The sequence below is a fragment of the Antechinus flavipes genome, chromosome 4 (genome assembly GCF_016432865.1).
Source record: "Antechinus flavipes isolate AdamAnt ecotype Samford, QLD, Australia chromosome 4, AdamAnt_v2, whole genome shotgun sequence".
NCBI lineage: Eukaryota > Metazoa > Chordata > Mammalia > Dasyuromorphia > Dasyuridae > Antechinus > Antechinus flavipes.
In genome coordinates this window covers 479,772,454-479,788,101 of record NC_067401.1, presented here as the reverse complement: position 1 = coordinate 479,788,101, position 15,648 = coordinate 479,772,454, and the positions used below count along the sequence as shown (strand labels likewise).

General features: G+C 38.1%; 1 protein-coding gene across 3 annotated transcripts in view; it reads right to left on the bottom strand.

Moving 5' to 3' along the window:
• Positions 1 to 15,648, bottom strand: part of TESK2 (testis associated actin remodelling kinase 2) — a 161,508-nt gene that overhangs the window by 17,201 nt on the left and 128,659 nt on the right. For 2 of the 3 annotated variants that reach the window (XM_051999875.1, XM_051999876.1), the window contains exon 5: positions 5,695 to 5,841. The exons of the other annotated variant lie outside the window; for it this stretch is intronic. In XM_051999875.1, the coding sequence (XP_051855835.1) occupies positions 5,695 to 5,841 (147 nt within the window). The remainder of the gene's footprint in view (positions 1 to 5,694; positions 5,842 to 15,648) is intronic. 3 annotated transcript variants of the gene reach the window in all.

Genomic DNA, 15,648 nt, shown 5'->3' with positions numbered 1-15,648 from the left:
AAATTCTTCCCAACTCTTTGATTCTGTGATTCTTGTCCCTAACCTGCTATAAAACCTCCAGAGAGCATTCTACTAATGTCTGAGAAGCCCTTCTCTGGCCTCTGAACATTTTATGGAAGCCAGAACAGCACTTCCTCTTAAGAGCACTTGGATGCATTTAGTCATCATCTTTGTACAGCTGATTCTCTAGTTTCTTTTCTGACCCTCATTTCACCAGCTGACCATGAGGAATTCCAGAGATGTCTCAAGCTCAAAAAGAACTTAACAGAATTTATCTGCCTCCCCAGGCACTTCCCCCACTCTTTCCAAATTTTCCTGTATTTACTGAAGTCATCACCCCCTCTCAGAATTCTAGGTTCATAGTCTTGGTATGAACTCCCAACTCTCTTTCATTCCACAGGTCTAATCAGTTGTCAAATCTTTCTGTTTTGATGTTACTCTAGCAACTAACAACCTCGCCACTCCTATTCACAAAGCTATTTGGACTATTACAATACCCTCCTAGTTGGTCTTCCAGCCTCCTCTCTCTGAACTCCAATAGAGAATTAATAAATATTTAGTGAACATTAATTATATGCTAAACACTTCAATAAGCTGTGAGTATAACTAGAAATGATAGTACCTGCTCTCAAGGAGCTTACATTCTAATGGAGCAGTCACCACAGAGCAGAAGCTTTAGTTTCAAGTTGGATCTGTCTTCTACTCAAGTGATTCACTGATCTTTTCTAAGTGTGAACTGATCCTGTTGCCCCCGATCTCATTCCAGAGTAGCTCCCTACTGCCTCTGATCTAAAATAGAAAGTTCCTGTTAGGCTTTTCATTATATACTCAACTGTCCAGCCAAGCTGGCGTCGACTCTATTACTGAAACACAGAACCCCATACATATGCTCATAGATCATACACTCATGGATAGATGGTCTCCCTTCATAGAGAGCCACTGCTATCTACTTTGTGTTTAAAAGTTTGGACTCTTGGCATACAGCAGCCTCTTAAGATTTGTTGATTAATCGATCTGGGTTCTAGTCTTCACTTTGTCAAAGACCAATAAGTGATGTGGGGGAAAAAAAATTCTTCCTCTGATATCATATCTCTAGCTGAAGCAGGTAGATGACATTGTAGAGACTAAATGGTAGGCTTAGATTCAGGAAGAAGTGAATTCCAATTCTACTTTAGATCCTTATGAAATGTTTGCGCATGACCCTGGGCAAAATTAGCCATCAAGATTATGGAGTCCAGCACCTCAACACAATTGTTAAGTATAGGAGTCAAAATCTGAACTTAAATCTTACTGATTCCAATCTTACAGCTTCAGTTTCTTCATCTATAAACAGGAATAACAGTAATAAAACCTGCCTCATGTGGCTGTTGTGAAGATCAAACAAGATATTTCTATTCTTTAAAAAAAAATTTCTGATTTACATCTGCATTAATTTTTAAAAATACATATTTTCTTATGAATCATGTTGGGAGAAAAATCAGAACCAAAAAATACTGTGGAAAAACCATTTAAAAAAAAGAAGAAGATAAAGGGGGAAAAAAATGAACATAGCACGTATGATTTATATTCAGTCTCCACAGTTCTCTCTCTCGATGTGGATGGTGTTTTCCATCCAAAATTTACTGGGATTGCTTTGGATTACTGAACTGCTGAGAAGAACCAAACAAATCATAGTTGATCATTGCAAACAAGATCTTCCTGAATCATTTTGCAAACTATAAAGCAATAAAAATTTCATTACTGACATTTCATTCGGTTACAAGGCAACAGGGAACCTTGGAATTTATATCCATTAATAGCTCTGATATGACATGCCTTGGCTTCTCTTCTCCATAAAGTCAGAATCGGAGAAGAATAAGCTTTTATAAAGCATCCATTATGATTCAGTAGTGGAGCTATGAAAAAGGTAAAAAAACAGTCCCTGCTCTCAAATGGGTACACTCATTAGAGGCCCCATAGAGAGTTTAGATTACTAAATAAGTCAGTGACAAAAGAGGCAGTTGGAGGCTGGGCCTCAGTCACTGAAAAAGTTTATCTCCCTATTAAAGGGACTGTGAAAAGCCATGAGATTGCAAAAAAATTTGTAAGTCTTCCTAAGGGGATCAGGAAGCTTCAACTCAACTTTACGAAAGGTCAGGGCAGTTGCCAGCACTGAACAGTAGGCTGCACCAGATGAACACCAGGCTTGCTCTCAGTCAGAAGGATCTGTGGTCTGCCAGCCCACCTGGCTTTCTCCTGTAGTCTGGATGACAGAGTGCAGCACACTGCCCACTTCATCCTATCCCATTCTAGTGAACTCAGGTCTCCAAAAGTGGACAGTGTCTACCCCAGATTGGTCCTCCACAGTCTCTCCCACAGGTCTGGACACACAGAGCATTAAGCAGATAATATCAAGTTGCTAAGCATTTATTAAGAACCAGTTATGTGCTAGGCACAGTAATAAGGTAGGAATACAAAGAAAGGCAAGCACACATCCTGCTCCTGAGGAGCTCAGGGTTGAATGAGTGAGGAAATATGAAAACAACTATGTCCATATAAGGACAAATTGAAAATAATAAACAGAGGACAGGCACTACCATTAAGGCAGCTCAGGAAAGGCCTCCTGTACAAAGCAGAATTTTTGTTGGGACCTATAAGAAGCCAGAGAAACCAGGAAAGAGAGATGGGGAGGGGGAGAATTCTAGGCATGGAGGCTAATCCGTAAAAATGCAGATTCAGAGGCAGTTAGGTGGTGCAATGGATAGAGCACCAGCCCTGAAGTCAGAAGGACCTGAGTTCAAATCCAGTCTCAGACACTTAACATTCCTGGCTGTGTGACCTGAGGCAAGTCACTTAACCTCCATTGCCTCAGGAAGACACCCACCTGATTCAAGTATGATCTGAATAAAGATCCAGTAAAGGAGGCTGAGAAGTCAGTCAGATAGATAGGAGGGTAATCAGAAGAGAATAGTGTCATAATAACTTACAGAAAATAGAATATCAAGAAAAAATGAATGAAATTGTCTTCACACTTCTCAAACTGGCTAAGCTGACAGGAAAAGATAATGATACATGTTGGAGGGGATATGGGAAAACTGGGACACCGATGCATTGTTGGTGGAGTTGTGAGGTGATCCAACCATTCTGGAGAGCAATTTGGAACTTTGTCCAAAGGACTATTAAATTGTGCTTACCTTGAGATACAACAGGCTCACTACTGGGTCTATAGTCTAAAGAGATCATTAAAAAAAAAAAAAAAGGAAAAAGGATCCAAATGTGCAAAAATGTATCAGCTCTTTTTGTAAAGAACTGGAAATTGAATGAATCTCCTCAGTTGGGGGATGGCTCGATAAGTTATGGTAATATGAATGTAATGGAATATTACTGTTCTATAAAAATTGATGAGCAGGTTGACATCAGAAAAACCTGAAGGATTTACATGAACTGATGCCAAGTGAAGTGAACAGAACCAAGAGAACATTGTACATAGCAACAACAAGATTATATAATGATCAACTCTGATGGATGTGGTTCTTTTCAACAATGAGGTGATTCAAGGTAAATCCAAGAGATTTGTGATGGAAAGAGTAATCAGCATCCAGAGGAGGAACTATGGAGACTGAATGTGGGTCAGAGCATAGAATTTTCCACTTTTTGTTGTTTGTTCGGTTTGTTTTTGTCTTGTGTTTTTTTGTTTGTTTTTTTGTGTGCAGCAAGAAGAAAATGGAAATATGTTTAAAAGAACTGCACATACAAGATAACTGTATAAATATGTATACATATATTGTATTTAACACATACTTTAACATATTTAACATGTATGGGACTACCTGCTATCTAGGGAAGGGGGTGGAGGGAAGGAGGGGAAAAGTTGGAACAGAAGGTTTTGCAAGGGTCAATGTTGAAAAATTACCCATGCATATGTTTTTTATATAAAAAGCTATAATTAAAATAAAAGAATTGCACATATTTAACCTATATCAGATTGCTTGCTATTTTGGGGAAATTGGAACACAAGGTTTTGCAAAGGTGAATGTTGAAAACTATCTTTATATTTGGAAAAAATTAAATATTATTAAAAACAATCAAAAAAAAAAAAAAAGGTGTCAAAAGCTATTTTAGAGCAGTCCAGAAGAATGAGATATGAAAAAAAGCCTTAGTGCTGGCCATGAACATGGGATCAAGGGATTTCAGAACTTAGGAAAAATTACATTATCTTCTTTCATTCTCCTTATCGTTAGGCTGTATAAAATGCTTTAAGATTTGTAAAATACTTCATTATTCCCCTTGATACCCACATCAGACCCAGGCTGTAAGTGTTCTTATGGTTTCCACCTTGTCTGAAACATCCCCCAAAAAAAGAAACTCAGAAGAGAGAAGTCATTCTGGGTCATTCTCCTGTATCTGCCCAGAGAGGGGGGTTTGGCTGATTTGTGAACACAAGGGCTCCTCAGTCAGAATGTGAACTCCAAGTTTAGGCTAAAAGAACCTCATTTAGAGGCAAGATGGAGAGCACTGTTTAAAATTCTCTCCATCTCTTGAAAGTTGTTAAGAAGACTTTCAAACAGCTTTTTTCCAGAAGGTTTTCCCAGCTCCACACCTCACCCCAGCTATTTTGGTCAGTCAACTAGCACTTATAAAGTGCCTACTAGGTGCTTAGGAACTGGGGAGTTAGAGAAATAACAAGATCACCCCTGTTCTCCAGCAACTCATAGTCTACTAGGAAAGTAAAGGAAAGTGACCAATGTTAGAGAGCCTGTGGGAAAATTGAGAAACTAAAGTACTGTTGGTTTTGTCCACTGATTCCACTATTTTGGAAATCAATTTAGCACTATGTCCAAAGGGCTGGAATACCAGGCACACTCTTAGACCAGCTACTGTCTTTTCCCTAGAATCTTATGCATGAAATCTTCTCTCCCCAACACTGTTGCCACCTTAGTGCAGGCCCTCATCACTTCATGTCTGGACCAGGCTCCCAGCCCTATTCAAATCTATCTTCACCTTAAGTGAAGCCTGCCCACGTGACCACCCTATTCAATCAACTCCACTGAATCCAAATCCCTCCTAGGATCAGCATAAAATGCTGTTTGGCATTCAAAGTCCTTCACATGTACACACACACATGTACACATGTACGCATTGTGTGCACACATATACAGTACACATGCACTCACACTCACGTGTACACACACACACCCTTCCTCTGTTCTTCCACTTCACTGGTAGCCAGTGACACTGCCCTTCTTGCCCCTGTCACACCTGACCAACCCTCCATCCACCTCCTATTTTTAGGCTGCCACCCATGGAACGCTCTCCTGCCTAATCTCCACCTCCCAACTTCCCTGGCTTTTTCCATGACTTAACTCAAATCCTACCTTTTGTATTAGTCCTTTCCCAATCCTTCCCTCAATGCTAGCACCTTTCTTCTGATATTACTTCCAATTTAATCTGCACATATCTTATATGTAATGTCTGTTGTTTGCAAGCTCTCTCTCCCATTGCAACGGGAATTCCTCAAGAACAAAACTGTTTTTGCTTTTTTTGTTTTCTCCGTAATTAATAAGATACCTGGTACACAGCAGGCATTTAGTTAAGGCTGGCTGAACTGATTTACTGATTCCAGGGTTCCGCCCTAATCTGAGTGATCACACAATATAGTCATGCCTGTCAGTCAGAAGATACGGAAATCCACTGAAAGATTCATCTTTTTTGTACCTTAGATGTGAGGTCCCGATGGAAAATGCCCTTAAAGTGAAGGTAGCGAAGTCCCATAGCTATGTCGCACGCCAGCTTCACTCTCACAGTCCAGGGTAGGTGTTGGTCACTGTCTAGGAGTTGTTCCAGGTTCCCACAGTTGATATACTGAAAAACAGGGGGGAAGGGGAATCCAAGTTTGTCAGATATGATTAAGCTGCTTGTGACATCACTGCAATGAAGGAAGGATGCGAGCTTTATCCTTGTGTTCGTGCCCTACAATGTTGCTAAGCACAGGCCTATACACACTAAGGGATCAGAAAATAAATGCTGAATAAAATTGTAAAAGAATGAAATGAAAAAAAGGATGAAGGGAGGAAGGACAGGCTGATTTTGCCTATGACATTTTCCACAATGGGGTGGCTGAGTAGGAAGTACTAACCCACAGATCAACAGCTCTACCTAACATCCTTAAACATTCAGGAGTACTCTTATCATTGTGTCCTGGGCTAAGCCCTGGGGATACAAAGTAAGGCCAATGACAGTCCTTATTCTCAGGAGCTCACAGTCTAAGAGAGGAGACAACATGCAGACAAGATTGTGCAAACAGGTGACACAAGATAAATATCAGCTCATCAGTAAGGAAGACCATTAGGCCTCTGCTTTGGAGGATGGGAAGGGGCTTCTTCATTCTAGCTGAGTCTTGAAGGAACCCAAGAAGCAGAGATGAAGAGTCTTATCTCTGGCCAGAGATGTTAGGAGATGACATGTTTTGTTCAGGGAATAAAAAGGAGGCCAGTATCCCTGACCTCTCCTGTATATGGTGTAAGGTGTAGGAAGACTGGCAAGGTTAGAGGGGTAAGAAGAGGATTTTATATTTGATCCTGGAAGCAAGAGAGAGTTACTGGAGCTGACTAAATAGGGGAATGATAGAATCAGACTTGCACTTTAGGAAGATCAATATGAAAGCTGGATATAGGAAGGACTGGAATGGGGAGACACAGGAGGGAGGCTGACCAAACAGCAGTGATTGCAATAGTCCAGCTATGAGGTGACAAGAGCTGAACCATCTGCATTGAGATGACACGTCGTAGGCCACAGTTTTTCATATTTCTCCAGGTTCTGGCCTTATTTCCAGAAAAGGCAGAAACATTCCTTGTTTAAGCCACACAGGGCTTCAAAGGGAATCCATGGCTATGTGAACCAACAGCAATTCCCTGGGAGCTCCTTGGCTTCCTCCCAGGTACCCCACTTCCCACATGCATGTGCACACATCAAGAAGACAGGTATTGAGGCAAGGACTGCAAAAGAAAGGCTACAGATACAACACACTTAATCTTACTTGGTAATTCCTGTTAGAAAATCTCAACATGGTGCTGCGGCCATTGCTATCCCCTGGCCTCATTCTCAAAGTCTAGGATTTTTAGGGAAGAGCTACTGGGCTCTCTCTTGGATGAAAGGTAATTGTACAGAATCTTTTCTTTCATCCATTAGGAATCAAAGATTTGAAGAGAGTGGAGTTTATTTCTTTGACTCTAGGAAGTTATTCTGATTTCCCCACTGTTCCAGAAGAGTCCGATGCTGAAATAACTAGTGGCCAGGTTCTAAGAGAAGCACATTGAGCCATGTTCAGAGGTTGATGTCCACTCCTACAGAAAAGCAGAGTATTGGCTTTGTGCACAGTAACTACTGATCTGAATAACAGAAATACAGAAATGGAAAAGATGGGATGATGAAGAAAGGCCAAAGGAAGAGAAAATGTTATCCAATAGGCATAGCCTAGATTCAAAGAGCAAGAACAAGCAAAATACAAACCAATGCTGTGAGAATGGGGAGACAGAAGGAGGACTACAGTTTTGTTGATGGCTGAAAAGCAAGGCAACTGGCTACTTCAAAAATCATAAAACCTGAATATTCTTGGTGGGTGGGTGTGCGTGTGTGTGTGAGATGAATGCAAACCTACACATAATAAACATTTCCAACTTGAACATACATCATTGGCACATATACCACAGCAATGATGTCCTTGTTCCCAAAGAGAAACCTTGGGCTTGGACAACTTGTCCTAAATGTCTGCAATCTTTCTAGACTAAGGTCCTTGCTCTTAGCTGTTTGGGCTCAAAGCAAATCCTTCTGGGGGAAGCAAAGAGTTAGCACTGTACCAATGCAGGCTAATTTAGCTCTCAAGGGCCAGGCAGACTTGGGCTCTTTTCTCATGGGTCACTGACCCCCAAAAAAGAGTCTCAAAAAGAGAGACATTATTGTAATCATTTGAGAAAGATGTTTCTATTTTCATAGAATTTTTGTTTTATTTAAAATAATAAATCTTATTTTATTCCTATATCTGAGTTCTCAGATCCCGTAATATTCCACCAAAAGGGGTAACATGGTATATTGCTACCAGCTAATAATGGCATTAATACAAGCACTTGACAAATCTTATCCTACTTAATCCTTACAATACCATTTCATTTTTCTTTGACCTCTTTGGAAGTGGAATTGCTGTATCAAAAGGGATACATCACTTCATAGCCCTTTTGGCATAGTTTCAAACTGTTTTCCAAAGTTATTAGACCAATTCACAGCTCCATCTGTAACAGTCCGTAAGCGTCCCTAGTTTCCTCCATCCCCTCTAGCATTTGTCAATTGCCTTTTCTGACATGATGGATAGGATAATCTGCTGTTTGTGAGGTGGTGCCTGACACTTGTTTTGATTTCCATTTCTATAATTATTAGTAATTTAAAGCATTTTATATGATTATTCATAGCTTTGAATTCTTTCTCTGAAAACTATTCAATCCCATTTATCAATTAGTGAATGGATCTTTGTTTTTAATTAATAAGTTTGGCTTAATTTCCCATATATTTGAGAAGGCCATTATTTGAGAAACTTGCTAGGAATTTTTCCTAGTTTCCTGTTTTTCTTGTAATTCTTATTGTTTTACTGATTTTTATAGAATATTATTGTATTATATAGCGTTTCCCAAAAAGCCTAAGAAGACTTATGTAAATTGGCCCAAAATAAATTGAGAAGAACCAAGAGAACATTGACATAATAACAGCAATATGATAACAATGATCAACTGTGAAAGAAAAGGACCCATGATAAAAAAGGTCATCCACTTCCAAAAAGAGAACTGACGAACTGAGTGCAGATTTAAATATACATATATATTTTACTTTATTTTTTTGCTTTTATTTCATTTTATTTTTTGTAACATGGCTAATATGGAAATGTTTTCGCATGACTTCATATGTACAATGAATATTTTTTGCCTTCCAATGGACAGAGGAGGGGCTGAAGGGAGTATTTAGAATTTGAAATTAAAAAAAAAACAACAATCCTGGGACATAGCTGCTATTCTTTTTCTTATTTTACAATGAAGGAAAAAGGGCATATAAAGATGAAATGACTTGCCCAAGCTCACAAAGCCTGGTGTGTATGAGGCTGGATTTGAACTCAGTTCTGGCTAACACCAGGCTCTGCATTCTACCTACTGTTAAGGTCTTGGATATAGACTCCAGAATTCTGGAGTTATTGGACATGGTTCTTGCACTTCAAGCACCAACAATCAGATCAAAGATCTGACACTTTGTAGCAATATGAAACCAAGCGAGTCATTTCCATGTCTATATATTCCAGTTTCCTTACCTGTAAAATGTGGATAACATGTAGTGTGCCCACTAGAGATGCTGTCATAAAAGGCCCACTGAGACCACATCTAAAGACTGCTTCAGATTCTAAGAGATCAAAGAAATCTCAGTTTTGACTATCATCCTCCACCATCACAAGCTGAGAGTGATCTCCAAGAAATTGACAGATCCAGCAAAATTATTCCATCAGGTTGGGAAAGTTTTCAGTCTGGCCTAGGAACAGACTGAGTCTATTTTCTAAGGACCTATCCATTTAAATAGAAAGAGGCAATTATCCATAGTAGAATCATTGGTGATGAATTTTTTGACCATAACCACCCATGTAATAAATTTTTAAAATTACCTTTGATTCTCTATAGGATCCTTCTACTGAAGAGTGATGGGAAAGAGGGCAGAGATGTATATTTTAATGAGACTGTTTATAAACTTTGATCTGATTGTTGGTGCTCTAAATGTGAGAACCATGTCATAATGCTTATTGGTTACTGCTGGAAGAGCTAAATTATATTAGTCTTTTTCTAAAAATTATTTTAATTAATTTTTAATATACATTGCTTTATGAATGATATTGGGAGAGAAAAATCAGAACAGAAGGAAAAAACCATGGGAGAGAAAAAAAAAAACCAACAGAAAAAAGAAGTGAACATAGCATGTGTTGATTTAAATTCATTCTCCATAGTTCTTTTTCTGGATGCAGATAGAATTTTCTATGCAAAGTCTATGGGGATTGCTTTGGATCAAGGAACCACTGAGAAAAACTGAGAAAAAAAAGTCTTTCATAGTTGATCACCAAATATTCTTGCTTTTATTGTGTACAGTGTATTCCTGGTTCTGCTTGTTTGGCCTAGCATCAATTCATGTAAATCTTTCCAGGACTATCTAAAATCAGCTTGTTCATCATTTTTTATAGAATAATATTCCATTACCTTCATATAGCACAACTTGTTCAGCCATTCCCCAACTGATGGGCATCTACTCATTTTCCAATTCTTTGCTACCACAGAAAGGGCTGCTACAAATATATGTGGGTCCTTTTCTTCCCTTTATGATTTCTTTGGAATACAGACCTAGTACGGGCACTGCTGGGTCAAAGATTATGCAGTTTGATAGCCCTTTGAGCAGAGTTCCAAATTGCTCTCCAGAATGGTTGGATGATTTCACAATTCCACCAACAATGCATCAGTGCCCCAGTTTCCCCATATTCCTCCAACATTTATTATTATCTTTTCCTGTCATCTTAGCCAATCTAAGAGGTGTGAGGTATTACCATCAAAGTTGTTTTAATTTGCATTTCTCTAATTCATAGTGATTTAGAGCATTTTTAAATATGATTATAGATGGCTTCAATTTCGTCTTCTGAAAAAAAAAAAACCCACTAAAGTGTAAAACTAGTTAAAATGAAGCATAGTAAAACATCCCAAGGGTATTTAAGAATGGAAGTGGAAAAAAGCAACTGAAGAAAAATGGAGATTTAAAAAAAATAGTTATAGCAAACAATTACTTCCGCTAAGACTGATTAAACTAAAGTACTATAAGCATTAGAGAAATGCTTATAAGAGAAATGGAAATGGCTTCAAAGTGAAAAAAAAAAAAAAAAAAGATGGGAAAAGCAGTCAGATTAGTCCAAGTATATATAGAGGTAATCTGTGCAAGAGTTTATACAACTATGAGGTCTTCCCATAACTGGTGAGAAATGATTATTGATAACCAATGATTTGAGAAAATCCAGAATTCCCCCTTTTTCTATATTCCTCATTTCAAAGTTCAGTCTCATGAAGGATATTACTGATGATGAGACTGAATAAACACTCCTCAATACTGGTCAGTCCCCACCTAACTTTACAAGGAATTTAATCTAAGGTGAGGAAGCTCATTGTATTCTACTCAGATTTGAATGCAAATAAATTCTTTGATTAGATTGTCCAAAGCTAGGGGTGTAGAAATAGTCTTTGTCCAAGAGTGACATGATGTCACTTGACTTGGAAAGAGCCTATTCTCAATGTAATATTCATTTTCTCATTAATTGTTAGCCAAAGTTGACTGCCACCCTCTGCAATATGTACTTTTTCAAGGGCATATAAGCTAAGCTCGTTGTCATAACTGTCTTTAGCATTTGAGAATGCCATTGACCTCTTTTATTAATAATATGCTAACCTTATTAGTAAAATGATTAAATTACTCAGAAAATACCTCTTGAACTTTTTAAACATCACAGTGGTTTGCTATTTCCTTCTCCAGATCACTTGACAAATAACAAACTGAAGCAAACAGGATTAAGTGACTTGCCCAGAGTTGCACAGCTAAGTAACGGTCTGAGGCTAGATTAAGAACATGATTCTTCCTTACTTCAGGCCCAGCATTCTATCCACTGCACTACACAGCTGTCCACCAACTGACGTACAAGAAGCTAAAGAGAAAGATTTTAAAGAAGTAGAAAAATCTTGGCCCTGAGTGATACTGAAAAAAAGTGTGAGAGAATATCGATAACTACTAAAAACACTAAATAAATGCTAACTAATTGCCTACTTTCCCATCTCTATAAAATCTCATTGAGAGTCACCTATACATAAATAAAAGATCCCAGAAGAAGATATTTGTAAGGAACAAGCTTGCTTTCACAAACGATATTCAACAATGGACCCATCTTTACCATTTCACAACTGATTTAAAGTCGTTTGAGACTATAAGTCAATTGGCCTTCTATTTTGTTGATTATGACAGAACATTTGACTTGTTCAAAATACTAACTCACAGGCTTTTTTCAATAAGATGCTGCTATCCAAGCATTTAAATCATTCAATATTCTTTGAAAGAGAAAACAGAAATACTCTTAATCAGTAACCCTCTCTCACTTTTTGATTCGTGCATAAATCAGATTTAAGGGAGGCAGAGTTGCACGACATCATCATCCTCACTTTCTCTTCTAGGGCCACCATCACTGTCCAGTGGCAGGACAGTCCAGATGACTGGTCATGGCTTGAGATGTAATAGATGACCTGGGTGACTTCGATGTCTAAGCAAGCTCCAGGAACTCCGCTGCCTTCATGGCTTTTAGCACAAATTGTCCTCATCTGCCCATTCCACCAAGGTAAGTCTTCACATGCCCGGCGTAAACACCCCCCTAATTCCCTAGGGTCTGAGACCCCTTAGTTACCCTCAATTAGGTTTAGCCCATCTGCCAGAAAGTTTACCAGGTGTGGCTATTGTACATGCTACAGCTTCTCTGCAGAGATAGGTGGATCAGGGGGATACCCCAGGTGGAAAGCAGCTCTCACCCCAGAAGTACCAGTCTTCCCTGAGCACACCCTAAATCCACCCTCTGATCAAACATTAGCTGAGTCATAGAAGAGGAAGGTATTTGCTCATCTAAATTGTTTGTTTTCTGCTGCAAAAGATTTCCTGAACTGTAAAAGGAGATATACAGCACCTAACTTCCAGAGTTGTTATGAGGATCAAATGAAATATCTATAAAGTGGTCAGTGCATTGCTTGGCACATATTAGATGCTTTTCCCACCTTAAATAAAAATCATTGTTTAAAAAACTCGTTACATATAAAAATAATTTTAAACATTCTATTTTTGGAGGAGGCAACTGGGGTTAAGTGACTTGCCCAGGGCTTCCCAGCTAGCAAGTATCTGAGGCAAAAATTGAATTCAGATCCTCCTAACTCCAGTGCTCTATATACTGCCTAGCTGCCTCTAACATTAATTTTTACAAATACTGAATTGAAAATTCTCTCCTTTCCTCCTTTTTCTCCCTTCTCATTGAGAAGACAAGCAATTTTATATGGTTTTCACAGTGTAGTTATGCAAAATATTTCCAAATTATTCATGTTTAAAAAAAAAGAGTACCCTCTCAAAAAAAAGAAAGAAAAAAATGAAAGTTTTAAAAAAGTACATTCGATCTGTATTCAGATGCCATCATTTTTTCCTCGGCAGATGGATAGCATGTTTCATCATAAGTCCTAAAGTATTTTCTTGCATTATTGAATTGCTGATAATAGCTAAGTCATTCACAGCTGATCATCATACAGTATTGTGGTTACTGTGTTTACAATGTTCTCCTGGTTCTACACACTTCAGTTTGCATCAACAGTTCATGTAAGTCTTTATAGGTTTTTTTGAAAGCATCTTGCTTGTCATTTCTTATAGCAGAATACTATCCCATTACAAGCACATACCACAATTTGTTCAGCCATTACTCAAATTTATCCCCTCAATTTCCAATTCTTTGCCATTATAAAAAGTCTATCATAAATATTTTTGTTATATATAGGTCGTTTTCCTTTTTTTTTTTTTTTTTTTTTTGGATCCTTTTGGGATACAGACCTAATAGTGAAATTGCTGGGTCAAAGGGAATGCAGAGAACACTTTCATGATATAATTTATCTCGTTCTAGATAAATTCTTTTTTCTACTTTTCCTTTCCCTTTTCCTCTGCTACATCCCTATTTCTCAGCCCTTAGTTTTAATATTTTTTTAGATATCATCTCATCACAACCATTCCTTTTTCTTACCTCATAATTTTATTTTTTTTTTTTAAACTCACGTCCATGCACACTCCTTCTGTTTTAAAAACGATCAAGTTCTCAGGAGTAACAAGTACCATCTTCCCATGTAGGAATTATACAGTTTAACCTTACTGAAGCTATGACTTCTCTTTTTATCTTTTTATACTTCTCTTGAGGCTTGTATTTGAGAACCAAATTTTCCATTCAACTCTGGTTTTTACATCAGTAATGCTTCAAAGTACTTTATTTCATTAAATCTCAATTTTCTCCCAGAAGAATTACACTCAGTTTTGCTGGGTAGATTATACTTGGTTGTAATCCCAGTTTCTTTCCTCTTTGCAATATCATATTCCAAGTTTTACAAACTTTTAATATACAAATAGTTAAATGTGGTGTTATCTTGATTGGTTCCACAATATTTAAACTGTTTCTTTCTGGCTGCTTGCAATATTTTCTCTTTGGCTTTCTGAAAGAGTTAAGCAAAGCCAAAATTCCTTAAAGATTCACTTCCCATCTTAATGGATCATTGTCTAAGGAAGGATGTATATTATGACTTTAATGATTTGGTACTTATGTTGCCCATTGTCTGCTATTTTTTGCATAAATTTATTATTATTGATTCTTGTAGCTGCTTTTTGTTGTCTTCTTCTGAGTGTGTTTTGATCTTCCCTGTTACCATAATAACATTCTATGGTGAGACTTTTTTTGTTGTTTGCTCATTTTTCTTGACTTTAGACTTTATGTTAAAGTTGGGCTCTGCTCCTGGGAGGAGGGGAACATTATTCCAAGCTTCTGGTTTTTCTTGCTGCTGTTTTCATAGGTAGTTCTGAGGTTCTATAAATTTTCAGTTCTTCCAAAGTGCTATGATCTAAAGAGAGAGGTAGTCACTGCTATCCTGGCCTAGACTCTTGTCCATGAGTGAACACAAGCTCGCTTTTCTGCCCTAGAATTATAACCAAGGTCTCAACTCACCTGTGGCTGCATGATCTAGGATGCTAGTACTCCTTCTTAACCTGGAACTGTGACCTGAACAGCACATGGATAGTAAAGTCCTGCACTGAGTGCCATCAAAAGTTACTTGTAATCAACTTCTGACCAGTTGTCCAACCCCATTACTATCTGAGTTCAGGGCTCTAGAAGCTTTCACAAATTTAGTCACCCTCAAGGCCTGTTGTTGGATAGTTAGGGCATGGTTTGCATTGAACTGTATCCCACTCTAACCCCAGTGAGAAAGACCTTTCCTAAGTTGTCTTTGGCCAGAAAACTGTTTCACCCCATATTTTTTGCTGGTTCTGGCATTTCAGAATTCATCTTGAGGCATTATTTTCAAGTTGGTTGGAGGGAAATTTGGAAAAGCTCAGGCAAGTCTTTAGCTTTATTCTGCTCTCTTGGTTTCAAACACCTAACTCCCAGAAAATCTAGTTGAACTTGTGTGTAAGCTGTGGGTTGTTTTTTGAGGGGTTTTTGGGAAGCTTTTTTAATAAATGTTTTGGAATCATTCTTTTCTTCTCGTTTTGGAGTTTTAATATATCTGTCAACATAATAATGCTTCATGGTGTGATTTTATTTTTTTCTTCATTTGCTCACTCTTCCAATCTATTTTCTGGTTTAGAACTTTATCTTAGGGCCAGGCTTTGTGCTCATCTCAGGGAGGTTGGGGAGAGGGAGGAAGAAGAGGGAATATCTAGACAGAGCTTTTATCTTCTTAGGTGTTTTTCCTGCTTTCTTGAAATACTGAGTGTTTTATTATTTCAAGATCTCAGAGTTTAAGTTTTCAGAGTTCCCAAACAGGTCTGATCCAGAACAAAGTA